The sequence below is a fragment of the Geotrypetes seraphini genome, chromosome 2, assembly GCF_902459505.1.
Source record: "Geotrypetes seraphini chromosome 2, aGeoSer1.1, whole genome shotgun sequence".
In the NCBI taxonomy this organism is placed as follows: Eukaryota; Metazoa; Chordata; class Amphibia; order Gymnophiona; family Dermophiidae; genus Geotrypetes; species Geotrypetes seraphini.
In genome coordinates this window covers 338,716,774-338,731,146 of record NC_047085.1, presented here as the reverse complement: position 1 = coordinate 338,731,146, position 14,373 = coordinate 338,716,774, and the positions used below count along the sequence as shown (strand labels likewise).

The 14,373-nt window shown below is 44.5% G+C and overlaps 1 protein-coding gene across 1 annotated transcript; it reads left to right on the top strand.

Moving 5' to 3' along the window:
- The first annotated feature begins 2,126 nt into the window (after positions 1-2,126).
- C2H7orf25 (chromosome 2 C7orf25 homolog) lies at positions 2,127-7,950 on the top strand. The gene is made up of 2 exons (XM_033930284.1): positions 2,127-2,263; positions 6,564-7,950. Exon 2 carries the CDS (start codon positions 6,580-6,582, stop codon positions 7,855-7,857), a length of 1,278 nt encoding a protein of 425 aa, XP_033786175.1. The 5' UTR covers positions 2,127-2,263; positions 6,564-6,579; the 3' UTR covers positions 7,858-7,950.
- The last annotated feature ends 6,423 nt before the right edge of the window (positions 7,951-14,373 follow it).

Here is a 14,373-nt window from a genome sequence, read left to right as displayed (position 1 = left end):
TGGCTCTCAAAGCTAGAGGGCTGACCTACCACGGGGCCAGGCTGCCTGATGAGGCACCTCTACAAAAATATGGGAAGGTGGGGGAGGGACCCAGTACGAGACTCGCCGGGTTTAACACCCCCCGAGGTTGGACGGATCCCCAAACAGGACCCATCCAAGCTCTATCTGGCACAAATAGGGGAACCAGGAGTCCAAAAACAAAGTTCCAACAGTGCTAAGAGGGAAGATTAAATTAGCCTTACCTCCTGCTACCAGAGACTGAGGAAGACAGGATTAGTAGAGGGGAGGCTATACTGATATATAAGTTTGATCTCAGTCTCCACCTGCTGGTAGCAGTGAGGTATAATACCCATCCATAAAGGAACTATACCGGTCTACCAGGTGATACAGAAATGGCCCTTTTAATCTATCTGGAAATTAAAGCTCTAGACGCTGGCCTCCCTTTCTTGGCACACTGGTCAGAACAAAAAGGTGATCTGAAAGGCAAAACTCATTGGTCATTTTGAGGCACCAAAGAAGCACTCAACATCCAGCAAATGCAATGCTTTATATTTTTTCTTAGATCCCATAGGGTGGAAAGCAGGCAAATGGACTTCCTGATTGATATGGGATGCCAAGACCACTTTTGGTAAGAAGGACAGAACTGTAAGGAAAGCCCTGCTTCCATGATCCTAAGGCACGACTTTCTGCAGGAAAGAGCTTGTAACTTGGAAACTCATTTTACTGACATTGCCACCAGGAACACTGTCTTGACAGTAAGATCCAAAAGGGAAACCTCCTATAAGGGTTCATATGGAACAGTAGTGAGACCTTGCAACACGATGTTAAGGTTCCAGGAAGGGAAAGAGGAAGGCAGAAAGGTTACAGAACCTGGCAGGGAAGGAGGGGAGCTGGGTGCAGAGATTGGCAAGGAAGGGAGGGAATTGGATGCAGAGCAAGGGAGGTGGAACAGGGTGCAGGGCAAGGCAAAGGCACTACACTTGAATAGTTACCCCCTCCCAGTTTAAATTTGAGTCAACCTTTTTCCCTCTTTTTTTTTTTTGGGGGGGGGGAGGTTACCTGTTTATATTCAGGTATATATGGTATAAAAAAAGTCTTCCTGTCCAGAACAGCTGAGGGGCATGAAGTTGCTTTGGGGCTTCCCCTGCTGGCTCTGCATATATACGGATGTAGCGGTATATAAGAAATAAATTACATTACATTACATATATGTAAAAGTTGCTTTTCCCTGTGTGAAATGTAACTTTTCCAACGATTGGTGGGTAGGATTACAGCTGCCCTCTACAAAACAGATTTGCATGCAAAGTCAGCTGAACATCGATCGCCATTTTAAAATCAGATAATTAATGAATCTAGGTTATAGTATACAAAATAAAATAGGTGCACTACAATTCCACCTCAGCTCCATCCAAATGCAGCCCCTGAGAATACTTAGAGGTAGTTACCATAAAAGGGTATCCATACTTTGTTGGGTATGTACTTGCAGGTGCAAACAGACCCAAACAATTTTATTGGAGGTATTTCCACACGTAAAGGGTCATGAATTTGATATACCAAAAAGTGGTGTAAGATATATTATATGCAAGTAATTTAGCTTACAGAAAATGCTTTAGAAAGTTATAGAATGATATCTGGAAAGTTTTCAAAGGGAAGCAAACTCGCAATAACAATAGAATAAAAACTGATGGCTGTAGAAAGGCTCTTGCATTTACCAATGCAAAGGCAGTGAGTGTACAACAGTTAAGAGTGCACGGTGCAATTCCCAGCATTTGTGTTCGTGTCTAAACCTAGAGTCCACTTAGCAAGAGTGTAACAGTATCCTTTACTAGACACGGGCAATGCCTATGACGAAATACGGCGCGAGAGCCTCCCTCCTTAGGAATGTCCAAGAGTGGATTTTCCGAACAACTTCAACAGTTCGCAGACGTTAGCGAAGTCGAAGAAAACCCCGGTGTACAAGAGTGATTAGAAGCAAAAAAAAACCCTGCCACATTGCTCCGCTCCGCCTCCCCTCAAGTCCCAACTTTTTTAAACTTAGGCTCGAAGTCGCCTGCGTCAGCCGCCCGTTCCACACGTTGCTTCCGCCGGCTCCCAGAATTCCCCCCCCCCTTTTCTGCCTGCGCCCGCCCGTCCACCGGAAACCGGAAATTGCGTCAGAGGAGGGCGGGATGCTGCTGGCAGAAAGAGGAAAAGCTCTGAGGCCGCCGGAGACAACGTGTATAAAGTGCGGCCGAGGCTGGCGATCTCAAGCCCAAGTTTGAAGGTGGGACTTAGGGGAGGGAGATGTCAGACCACGAGTGGAGGGTAGAGCAGTGGAAGGAGACAGTTCTGAGTGTGGAAGAGAGAGGAACAGACGGCGGAAGAAAGGAAAAGAAGGGAGGGGGAGAGGGAGGTTCACTGGCCGCTTGGGAAAGGAAACGTGTACAGTCGTGAAGTTAGCGAAGCAATACGTTTACCGATCTGGCCTCAAAAACTGTGGTCGCTTTAGTGGAACGGTCTCGGCTCCAAATGCTTTTGCCGACCTTTTAGTTATTGATATAATTGTCGACTCGTTGTGCCTGTTTATAGTGGTTTGTTTTTTTTAAGTTGATAAGTTTTCAGTACTGTAGTCCCTAATCAGGGAGGCTGTAGCCCAGTGTGTAGATGTTGTTTAATCAGGTTTTCTATTCCGCCTTTACCTGTTCACTTCAAGGTCGGATTACATTACAAGAGGTTGGGTCAGTTGTCCAGGAAGTTACAAAGGACAGTTTGACACAGACATTCAGTAGAGTTCCTAGTACAGGTAGATCAGTACAACTTTTAATACAGTTAGGGCATAGTTAAAATACGAGAGTTACAAGTATAAGTAGGTCCCAGGAGTTGCATTAAACAGTTTATAAATGGACTTTTACAATTGCCATTAGGTTACTTTAGGGTTGATTCCCTGTAGTGGCATAGTAAAGGGAGGAGGTACCCAGAGCATTGGTGTCCTCCTCTCTGTGCCACCACTCCTTCCATGTCTTCCTGCCCCCCCCCCCTATTCCACATATGCGCTATCCCTAACATCCCTCCCTCGTACCTCTTAATCATTGCCTGCATAAGTGGCTTCTGCAGCATGCTCCTCGCACCAGTGTTGGATTTCCCTCTGATGTCACTTCCTGGCCCCATGACCCGGAAGTTATTCAGAAGGGAACCATGCTGGCACAAGCAACAGGCAGAAGTTGCTCGTGCTAGTGAAGATAAAACAGAGGTGCGGGGTGGGGAGGGGAATGGCATGAGTGTGGTGTAGTGGGGCGGAGAGGTGCCAGTGCCCCCACTGACTTGGCACTTGGGGTGGTCCGCACCCCTCCCTCCTTACTACGCCATTGGCTCCTTGACTTGTTTTAGAAATGGCTTTAAAAGTTTTTTGAACCTGAAATAGTGGCCACAAGATCTAATGTAAGTGGTAATTGGATCTAGCATTTTGCTAATTGATATTGGATGGATAAGGTAATTTGCCTGGTAGACTTTATGAGAATTTTAAGTGGAAAAGATTTCTGGTAGAATATCTTTTGGATGCACCCTGGAATAGAGTGGCCAGCTCTGTTAGATAGTCAGGGGCATTCCCTCTCAGGATCTTAATAAGAAATATGCTCTTTATATGACTTCACATACTTTTTTCAGGTAGGCTTACTTACTATGCATAGACACATACATAGTTCTTTGCTCTAAAACACATTTATCAAACACAAGGTCCGTGGGCCGAATCCAACCTGCCTGGCTGTTTTATGCGGCCCACAGTGACTCTTTGCCTGACACTGTACTCTCCAGGAACCTCCTTGAGTCCTGACTCCTCCACTACTGACTCCCCACCACTGAAATTTAAAATCTTTGGGCTGCCGACACAAAGCCAGCTTCCCGCTGTTGGTCTACCGGCCCTGAAGTGTTCTTTCTGCAGCATCCTGCCAACATGGGAAGAGATAGTGGTGCAGAAAAAACACTTTGGCCTGCAACTTAGCCTGTGTTTTAGATTTTGGCCCCTTATGTGGTTGAGTTTGACACCCCTGTTCTAAGACATTGCTATCACATCTACAACTAGTTCAAAATGTAGCAGTAAGACTCATGGACATCCCCTTGCTCTTCCCTGCTTAGCAACTGCTTTTATTTAGGAGAAAGAGGTCATTTGTTGCTTCAACAACATGGCAGAACCAGAAGATTCTGTGCATGAGTTTATGGACAATCTATAATCACAATATATAAAACTCCATTAGTGTACAAGAAAAAATGTTTTTTTTTTGCCAATGACTGTATGTGAGCCAAAAGCAGCAATCTTGCTGAACTATATGACATTGGATAACAGTGTTAAGAGGCTCAAAACTCTGAGGCTTTTTTCCCCTGTGATCAGATTAAATTTGATGCAACTGAATATGAAGTAAACTTTTGATATATTTTGAAGTAAATCCTGGATATAATACATTGAATCATTGGGAAATCAATAAGGAATAGCACTATTCACTAGTGGAGTTTTATATATTGTGATTCTTTTGCTGTTTTGTATGAGTTTATGGAGTCATATGTGAGTCATATGTGAGTGCACAGTTTTAAAGGGAACAGTGCTTTACAATCCAAGTATTGTATGATTATGAGATGCTGCTGAAAAGTTCTCAGCCCAGCCAAGAGAATGATGTGGAGCCATGAAGCTTACAAGTTATTCCACACTTTTTTTCGTTTCAGTGATATGAAATGAAAAGTGTGGAATAACTTGTAAGCTTCATGGCTCCACATCATTCTCTTCTTGGTTGGGCTGAGTACATGTCAGTGGCCCTTTGTGAGTTGCCCAAGACAACAAGGAGCATCAGTGGGATTAGAACCTGAGTTCTGCTGATTTCAGAGCCCTGTGTTCTAACTAGTGCTGCCTGATTCACGTTTTGAATCGGTTCACCGATTCACTTCGGGTGAATCGATTCAAATCGATTTAAATTTTAAATTGGCTTCCCGATTCGGACCCTCTCCCCTCGCCCCCTAAAGCAGGAGCGGCAGCGCTGCTCTTGCTGGCCGCTGCTGCACCTGTTTTAGAGGGCGAGGAGGGAGGGTCAGTCGGGAAGTGCTGCGGCCGGCTTCCCTCCTGGCCTCCCTGAAGGCTTCCCTGCGGTCCCACCCCTCCTCTGCCGTCAGAGGAGGGGCGGGACCGCAGCAGAGGAAACAGCTCAAAGCACTGCAGTGCAAAGAGCTGTAACCGCGATCTTCGGCTGAAGCTGTAAGGTAAACAGTTCGGGGAGGCCAGGGGGAACATGGAGGCCTTCCCGGGGGGGGGGGTGCACAGTCTTTCGGGGGGGTGCAGGCCTTCAAGGGGTGAACAGGCCTTTAACGGGGAACAAGCCTTCAAAGGGGGACAGGCAGGCTTGGGGGGGGCAGTCCTTCAGGGGGTGGGACAGGCCTTGGGGGGGGTGCAGGCCTTCAAGGGGTGAACAGGCCTTTAATGGTGAACAGGCCTTTAAAGGGGGGGACAGGCAGGCCTGGGGGGCAGTCCTTCAGAGAGGGGGGGACAGGCCAGGGATGGTGGCATAGGCCTTCAGGGAGGACAGGCAGGCCTTCAAGGGGGGGACAGGCCTTCGGGGGGGAGTCCCTGGTGTAGAAGTACATGGAGGGAGGGAAGGAGGGTTCAAAGAGATGTGCATATGCCAGATTTTGGGGGGGAAGAAATAATGGGTCTAAAAATAGAGAGTGAGAGAGATGATGGACAATGGGAGTTAGGGAGGGAAGGAACAGAAAGGGAGAGAAGTTGGACACAAGGGATGGTGTGGAGGGGGGATAGAGATACTGGATAGGAGGGTAGTTGGACCCTGGGGTGATGGGGAAGGAGGGGGCGATGCTGGATGAAAGGGTAGTTAAGAAAAGGTGGATCTGTGGATGGAGACGGAAAAAAAAGAAAGATGCCAGACCTCTGGAGGAGGGAAGGGAAACGGAAGGGTAGGACAGAGATGGCAGATGGATGGTTAGCAGGCAAAAAGAAGGAGACCCTGGCAAGCAAGTTATCAGAAGACAACCAGAGCCTGGGACCAACAAGATTTGAATAATGACCAGACAACAAAATGTAGAAAAACTAATTTTATTTTCCATTTTGTAATTACAATATGTCAGATTTGAAACGTGTATCCTGCCAGAGCTGGAGTTAGACTGCAAATGTGAGCTAGGATTTAACAGAGAGAGGAAAAGTCTTTTTTATTTGTTTATTTTGTTTACACCACAGCGCCAGTGTGGTTAGGAGAAGGCAAAGGGGGTGAAGAGGCTATAAAATAAACTCACCAGAATGTTTGAAAAAAACACCCAATTGGGCAGGAAAATCGAATCGAATTGAAAAACCAATTCAGTAGGCTGAATTGAATCGAAATTTTTTTTCCTGAATCGGGCAGCACTAGTTCTAACTATTAAGCTACTCTTCTACTTGTGTAATACATACTTGCTTATTCATCGAAACAATCTTTTTTTCTTTCAATGTCTTGTATCCATTAGTTTTATATTTAATAATATGAATAATAGAAAATGCTGAGGTCTGGTGTGTTGTTTTTCCAAGCAAAAGTAATTATTTTGTTTTTTCCTGACAGAAATTATGTCATCAGTATGTCTGTGCAGGCTATGCTTTGTGACAGAATTGCTGTAGCCAAGGAGCTAATAAAGAGAGCAGAAGCCCTGTCCCGCTCACGAACTGGAGGTGTTGAAGGTGGAGCCAAGCTGTGTAGCAAACTCAAAGCAGAATTGAAATTTTTACGGAAAGTGGAGGCTGGTAAAGTAGCCATTAAAGAGTCCCACTTGCAAAGCACAAACCTCACTCATCTCCGTGCAATTATAGAATCCGCAGAAAGCCTGGAAGAGGTGGTTAGTGTTCTGCATGTTTTCAGCTATGAAGATAAGTTTGGAGATAAACAAACATTGGTGGTGGATGTTGTTGCAAATGGTGGCCATACATGGGTAAAAGCCATCGGTCGAAAGGCTGAGGCCCTGCATAACATCTGGCTTGGTAGGGGCCAGTATGGTGACAAAAGCATCATTGAGCAAGCTGAAGATTATCTACAGGCAAGCCATCAACAACCAGTACAGTACAGCAATCCTCATATCATCTTTGCTTTCTACAACAGCATTTCGAGCCCAATGGCTGAAAAGTTAAAAGATATGGGCATTTCAGTGCGAGGGGACATAGTTGCTGTTAATGCATTTTCCCTTGATCACTCAAATGAAGACAGCTACATAAGTAACAGTGGATCTGATGATAGCGATGAAGGCCAAGAGCTCTTCCAGGGTAGCAAGGTAGATTGTGACAACATAGTAGCCAGTGTTGCTTTTCCTACTGAGATCAAAGTAGATGTATGCAATAAAATTAATCTGGACATCACTACTTTAATTACTTATGTTTCTGCCCTTAGCCATGGGGGCTGTGACTATATTTTTAAGGAGCACGTACTGACTGAGCAAGCTGCACAGGAGAGGCAGCAGCAGGTGCTGCCACAGTTGGAGGATTTCATGAAGGGGAAAGAGCTGTTTGCTTGCAAGTCTGCAGTCAAGGATTTCCAGGCCATTTTAGAAACTTTAGGTGGACCTGGAGAAAAGGATCGTGCCACACTACTTATTAAGAGAATTAATGTGGTACCAGACCAGCCATCTGAACGTGCCTTAAGGCTTGCAGCCAGTTCAAAAATCAATGCTCGCTCTATAACCATCTTTGGAACAGGAGAGACATTGAAAGCCATTACAATGACTGCCAACAGTGGGTTTGTTAGAGCAGCAGCCAACCAGGGAATCAAATTTAGTGTATTTATTCATCAGCCCAGAGCACTTACTGAGAGCAAAGAGTCTATTGCCATCCCTTTACCAAAGAGCCATGATGGTGCTGATACATTATGACTGTAGTTATCTGCAAAATTTAGGATCCTTTGGAACTGTTTAATGGAAATGGCTACTGATGGTATCTATTCAAAATAAATATCTATAAATGCATATAAGTTCTTGGTATTTTTTCTACTTTCCTTTAAAACCTATACTTTTTTTTGCTAATTAATCATACGCAGGAGATAACATGTTAAAACCTTGCGTGTTAACAAGGAAATATTTAGTCACCTACCAAAGGAACTGCTTTCAGGAAACACTGTAGTTGATAGATTTTCAGTTGTGTCTAAATAGCAACCAGCATCTTTTCATTTCTGGCTGCATGTTTTCTGGAGTGTTAGTTTAAGGTATGAAATGAATGCATAAGAGAAACTAGTATTGCAGGCTTATCTGTTGACAATGCTGCATTTTAATTTATGAACACCAAGTGTCAGCAGATTAATGCAGACTGAGAAGAACGTGTCCCAGAAAGTAAAATTTTACTGATATGTCATTAAGACAAAGGGCTCCTTTTACGAAGGTATGCTAGCAGTTTTAGTGCGCGCTAGCTGAAATTCTACCGCCTGCTCAAAAGGAGGCGGTAGCGGCTAGCGCATGCTATTCCATGTGTTAAGGCTCTAATGCAGCTTTGTAAAAGGAGCCCAAAATTGTCTGTGCAAAAATTGGGATGCTAACAGAATGTAATGTAACAGGAGAAATCCATTGTTATTGGCAATACTCTTAAATTCAGTTTTACTATGTTTGAACTGAAGACTATTTTGAGTTTTACTGTTGGTTGACCTCTATTTTGTGAAAGACAGAAATGTGCAGAAACCTTGTTGAGTCTTTCTTCCTTAGACCTATCCCATGAATGAGCAAGCCCCAATTGCTGGAGCACCGTAGCAGTCTGGTAATCCAGAGCTTCAGGTTTTAGGCAGCAAACTGTTGTGTTCTCTCCTTCACAGTGATTATTGGTGTTTCACTCCAATATCACATATCATAGTTATAGCCATGTGACCCACTTCAAGTGCCTCTTCTTCATTAGTCACATGCAGCCAACAAATCTCAGTTGTCTTGTTACCCACATTTTGGTGGGTGTCTTCACAATGTGAGGCCTTCTCTCTAGGCATGTTTGGGTGAGGGATGAAAGTACTGGAAGAATGGATGAGAAATGAAGGCTCAGAGAGGTCATAGGCCTGGCTGAATGTGTACATACTGTATGACTTACTACTAACTTGATCAACAAGCAATCAAGGCTTTGTTACCATTTGGATCTTCTTATCTTTGCAAACTTAGATTTTCAGCTCTGACAGAAATTAAATTAAAAAAAGAACAACTGCAGATGCTGGATGATGAAATATGTATTTGCTTGTCGACTATCAAACTGTGTTTTGAGTTAGTTTACACTCAAAAACAAACACATCCATTACATTGATTAGCAATTCTATTCTATCTCCTTTAGTTTCACAGTTGTTACAATTACCCATACATAGCTTAAAGTACTTTAAATAAATAACTCAGATTTAATATTTTGTTGGTTTTGCAATTTTATAATTTCATTTATAATGTGCCGTGAAAAATATTTGCTCCATTTACAAACCCAGCTCCTTAGCTTATATCTGCATCCCTGACTGATCCTTACGGCGGTCCACTGGACCAAAAACCCACCATACTTCAATGACACACAAACCTACAAAGCTATTTTAGCTTATGTTAGGCTATGTTCTTACAGAAAATGATGTAATTTAAACCACCATAGGCTATAGGCTCCTTTTACTAAGCTGCGCTAGTAGTTTTAACGCACGCTAGACGCTAACGCCACCATTGAGCTGGCGTTAGTTTTTGGTGCGTAGCATGGGGGCAGTGCACGCGGCAATGTAGCGCGCACTAAAAATGCTAGCGCACCTTAGAAAAAAAGGAGCCTTATGTCTTTTCGGAAAATGCTTCAATTTAAAAACACCCTAGATTTCCAAATCTGTATGTTATCACTATACTGTAAAAGCTGAAATTTATATCTATGTACACCAAGTTTGGTTTTCCCACCAAAGTTTGTCCTGTTTATACTTTGAATGTACTCTTGTAACCTGTTCTGGGCTCCTTTGGAAGGACGGGCTAAATAAATAGTATGCCAGAGCTAAAAAAAGTTTGAGAGAGACACTGTATTAAAGGGTCCTTTTACTAAGCCCTTTTATGAAGGTGTGCTAAGCGTTTTAGCCGAAAATCTAGCGGCTACTCAAAAGGAGGCGTAGCGGCTAGCGCGTGGTAATTTGGCGCGCGCTGTTCCGCGCATTAAGGCCCTAGTGCAGCTTTGTGAAAGGAGCCCTAAGGTGCACTAATAGATGTAGGAGCCCTTTTACTAGGCTGTGGTATTATGGGAAGCACTAATGCATGTATACCACAGATTATAAAGTGTCCCACATTAGTTTTGGAATAATCATGTGCAATAAAACAAAATATTTTTTAGCGCTGTGGGCACTAATTGGTTGGCACAGCTACATCAGCACGTGCCAACCAGCTAGTGGGTGATTAACCTGGGAGCCCTTTTTGCCTAGAAAATAGGTGTCACCAAATGCTCCTGTGCTAATAGCCACATGCTAATGGGATAATTGGTTCGTCGTCTAAAGCGCGCAAGGACAAAGGCGCGCCGACAACCGAGCATGGACAACTGAGCGCAGGACTTCATCACACCAAAGAAAAAACTTATTTTAAAGAGCTCCGACGGGGGGGTGTTGGTGGGGAAACCCCCCCCACATTACTTAATAGAGATCGCACTGGCGTTAGGGGGGGTTGGGGGGTTGTAACCCCCCTCATTATACTGGAAACAACTTTTTCCCTGTTTTTTTAGGGAAAAAGTTAAGTTTTCAGTATAATGTGGGGGGTTACACCCCCAACATGGCAGCGTGAGGCAGCGCGATCCCTATTAAGTAGAGTGGGGGTTCCCCCCCACACCCCCCGTCAGAGCCCTTTAAAATACGGGTTTTCTTCAGCGCGATTAAGCCCTGCGCTCAGTTGTCCGTGCTCGGTTGTCGGCGCGCCTTTGTCCTCGCGCACTTTTGGCCCGTCACCGGATAATTAGTGTGTGCCCACTAATAGAAAAAAAAAAAAATGGAGAATGTGGCTATTCTACAGCAATGCTAAAAATGGTCTCAGTGTACAAGAAAATGCCAAGCTAATGATAGCACTGGCCACATTAGAATAGCGATACTGGGTTAGATCAGTGGTCCATCTAGCCTAGCATTCTGTTCCACAATGGCCAATCCAGCAGATCAGCATTTTTAAGTGCAGCTTAGTAAAAGGGCATATACTATACGAAATTCATTAGAGTACCTAGTAAAAGAACATGTAAGCCTGGAAAAGGCACCACTGGTTTATGGAGTGGCAGTATATGTTTATTTAAAATTTGATATACCGCTAACAACTTCCGATGGTTTTAAGTGGTTTACAATTATAAAAATCATTTAAAGGTAAAAAAAAGGTAGTCATAGACCATTCATACATGACAATCATTAACTAAAAAACAAACACAAAAAACCCAACCCTGATCATGCCTTCCAGGTTTTATCCATGGCTACCAGTCAAGGTCAGCTAATATATATGGTTGTTTTGAGGAATATACTCAGCAAAAGCTTGTTGGAAAAAAAAAAAGAGGAATTTTAACAATGTTTTAAAGGCTTTGAAAATTGGGTTCCAGAAGAGGGAGCTCCAATATAGAATAACAACATCAAACGTTATACTATCTTTCAAAAAAAAAGTTCATCAGTTAAATTGGTGGTCAGTTGAGAATATATCCTGGTAGAGCAGTACTTTACATACATTATCTTCAAATGTCTCTGTTGGAATAAAATATGATAGTGTGATTTTTTTTTTTTTTTCAGACCACATTCATACTCAAAAATTCAAAATATCATGGAACAAAGAATAAAATACTTGGTACAAAATTTTGCAGCAGCAATATAATGTAGCTTGCAAATATATTTTTGAAGGTTTTATGAATGGTATTTCAGCTCATCACACCATAAAGATTTCTATATTCATACATTTTAATAACTCTCCAGAACTGACCTACAGGAAAAAGTGAGTTTGATAGACCGATCATTTATGATAAAGCTGGAGTAGACACTGTTGCCTCTTCTGATGACTATATTTTAATTCACAAGAAAGTTTTAAAATATCAGTTCTATTTAGTGAACATAACATTAAGGGGATTATCTAATATAATAAAATGCTAGGCCGCGCATGCGCACTCAAAAGTCGTGTTCCCTGATCCGTCGCGGAAACACGAGTGCGCATGCGCAGCCCCGGCTGCGGCGGCGGCTTTCAAATAAAAAAAAAAAAGGTACACAGCTGCGGCAGCCTTCCTCACCCCCGGCTCTCACTGTGCATGGTACCGGCTCCTCTCTCGAACTGCACCAGGATCCAGAGAGGAGCTGCAGCGGCGGCTTTCAAATTAAAAAAAAAAAACCGGCCCACTGAGAGGGAAAGCGGCGCTGGCACTGCCGCCAGCTCAGCGGTGACATGTAAAAATTGAACCGATATCGGAAGATGTCTCTGCCAGGGCTAACAGCAGCAGCCCCCGAAGCTCCTCAGCAGCCTGTCCCGCCCCCTTGAGAAGGGCTCCCGCAGTGTCCGGAAGCGGAGATGGCAGCGCTGCTGCTGGTGGCACTGCTTCCGCTGCTAAGCCTTTGAGCAACGCGCCGGAGCTGAACAACATGGCAGCGGCTGACAGGAGGAGACAGAGAGGAGATGCTTGGTTGATGGGAGATAGAGAGAAGGGAGATGCTGGACTGTTGGGAGGATAGAGAAAGAGGAGGAAAGGAAGGGAGGCCTACTGCTGGACAAGGGGAGCAGGAACAGGTGCTGATGGACAGGGGAGGAAAAAGGAAGGGAGGCCTACTGCTGGACAGGGAGAGCAGGAAGAGGTGTTGATGGACAGGGGGGGAAAGGAAGGGAGGCCTACTGCTGGACAGGGGGGAGCAGGAAGAGGTGCTGAGGGGGGGAAAGGAAGGGAGGCCTACTTCTGGACAGGGGGGAGCAGGAAAAGGTGCTGATGGACGGGGGGAAAAAAGAAGGGAGGCCTACTGCTGGACAGGGGGAGCAGGAAGAGGTGCTGATGGATGGGGGGGGAAGGAAGGGAGGCCTACTGCTGGACAGGGGGAGCAGGAAGAGGTGCTGATGGACAGGGGGGAGGTAAAACAAAGGGAGAAGGGCTGCTGCTGGATAAGGGGAGCAGTGAAGGGGTGGTGGTGGACACAGGGGAGGTAAAAGGAAGGGAGAATGGACAGGGGGAACACGCAAGGGGTGGTGGTGGACAGCCAAAAGAAAGAAAGACAGAAATACAGAAAGTGGCTAAGGAGACAGAGAGAGAAAGAAATAAAGACAGACACACACACACATATTCTAGCACCCGTTAATGTAATGGGCTATAAAGCTAGTTCATTCATAAACATTCATTAATTTCTTTTGGTGTACTGATCATAAAGTTGTTGATGCAATGGTCTGAAGTACCTATTTATTTACCCCATCATTAACGTTCATTATTTGCCACTTGGCCCATTTGTTTGTCTGCACTAATTGCTAGTAAATGACCTCCTAAAATCTGGGAGGGTACAACTAGGTTTATCTAATGATGCAATAAAAGTTGCAGTTACAGCAGCTGGGAGTCATAATTTCCTGGTTTCCAACTTTTCTAAAATTTTGTATCTTTTTGTTGTTGTTTTGACTGCAACGGTTTATCTTTGTATGTCTATATACATGGCATCAGTATGTTTAGAGCAAGGACTCCTTCCAGTTGTTAAATATGAGCTTGCTGAGCTGGTCCACTTGTGTAAACAAAATAAATGCTAGTAAACATTTATCGATATTATACACTGTCATCCTAGCAGCTACATTCTGTATTAACTGCTTCTGAGTGACCAACTTCTTTGACAAACCCAGCATAAATTGATTTGCAATAAACTAGTTGAGAAAGGACCACCTACTCACATAACTACAGGCAGTCCCTGGGTTAAAAATGTCTGACTTATGTCTGACTTGTACTTACAAATTGGTGTCCTGCTTCTCTCTTCCTGTGTCAATGCCCCCTCTTTCTCAATTTCCATGTCCCAATGCACCCCTTGTCATCCTTCCCTCCCTCTGTTATGTGTCCCAAATTTGTGCCTCCCTCCCGCAGGCATTTACTTCTAGCCGGTTCCTCTCTCTCCCTATGGCATTTACTTCTGACCAGTTCCCCCTTTCCAGCCTTGCTTCTCTTCACAAATCTGTGAGCAGTGGCTCCTGCATGCTGACATTAGAGGTAAGACTTCTAGGTCATCCGCGGGCCGCATGTAGGAACTGCTGCTAGGAGGAAGCAGCCAGCCAGAACAGTAGTGCTTACTGGGGGAGGGGGGCAGGGTGAGCCGGGTGCAGCCAGCGTCGTGAACCTCCGGCAGTGGCAGCGTTCACAATTCATTGCTCTGCCGACATCAGGCCTTACTTTCTGCCAGGTGCTGCCAGGAGAAGAGGGAAGGGGGAAAATGTTGCACCCAATTGAGAAGAGAGGGAGGGAGAACAAAGACC

Excerpts from the sequence above, each read along its gene's own strand:
- C2H7orf25 (XM_033930284.1), top strand. The coding sequence starts at position 6,580 with ATGTCTGTGCAGGCTATGCTTTGTGACAGAATTGCTGTAGCCAAGGAG.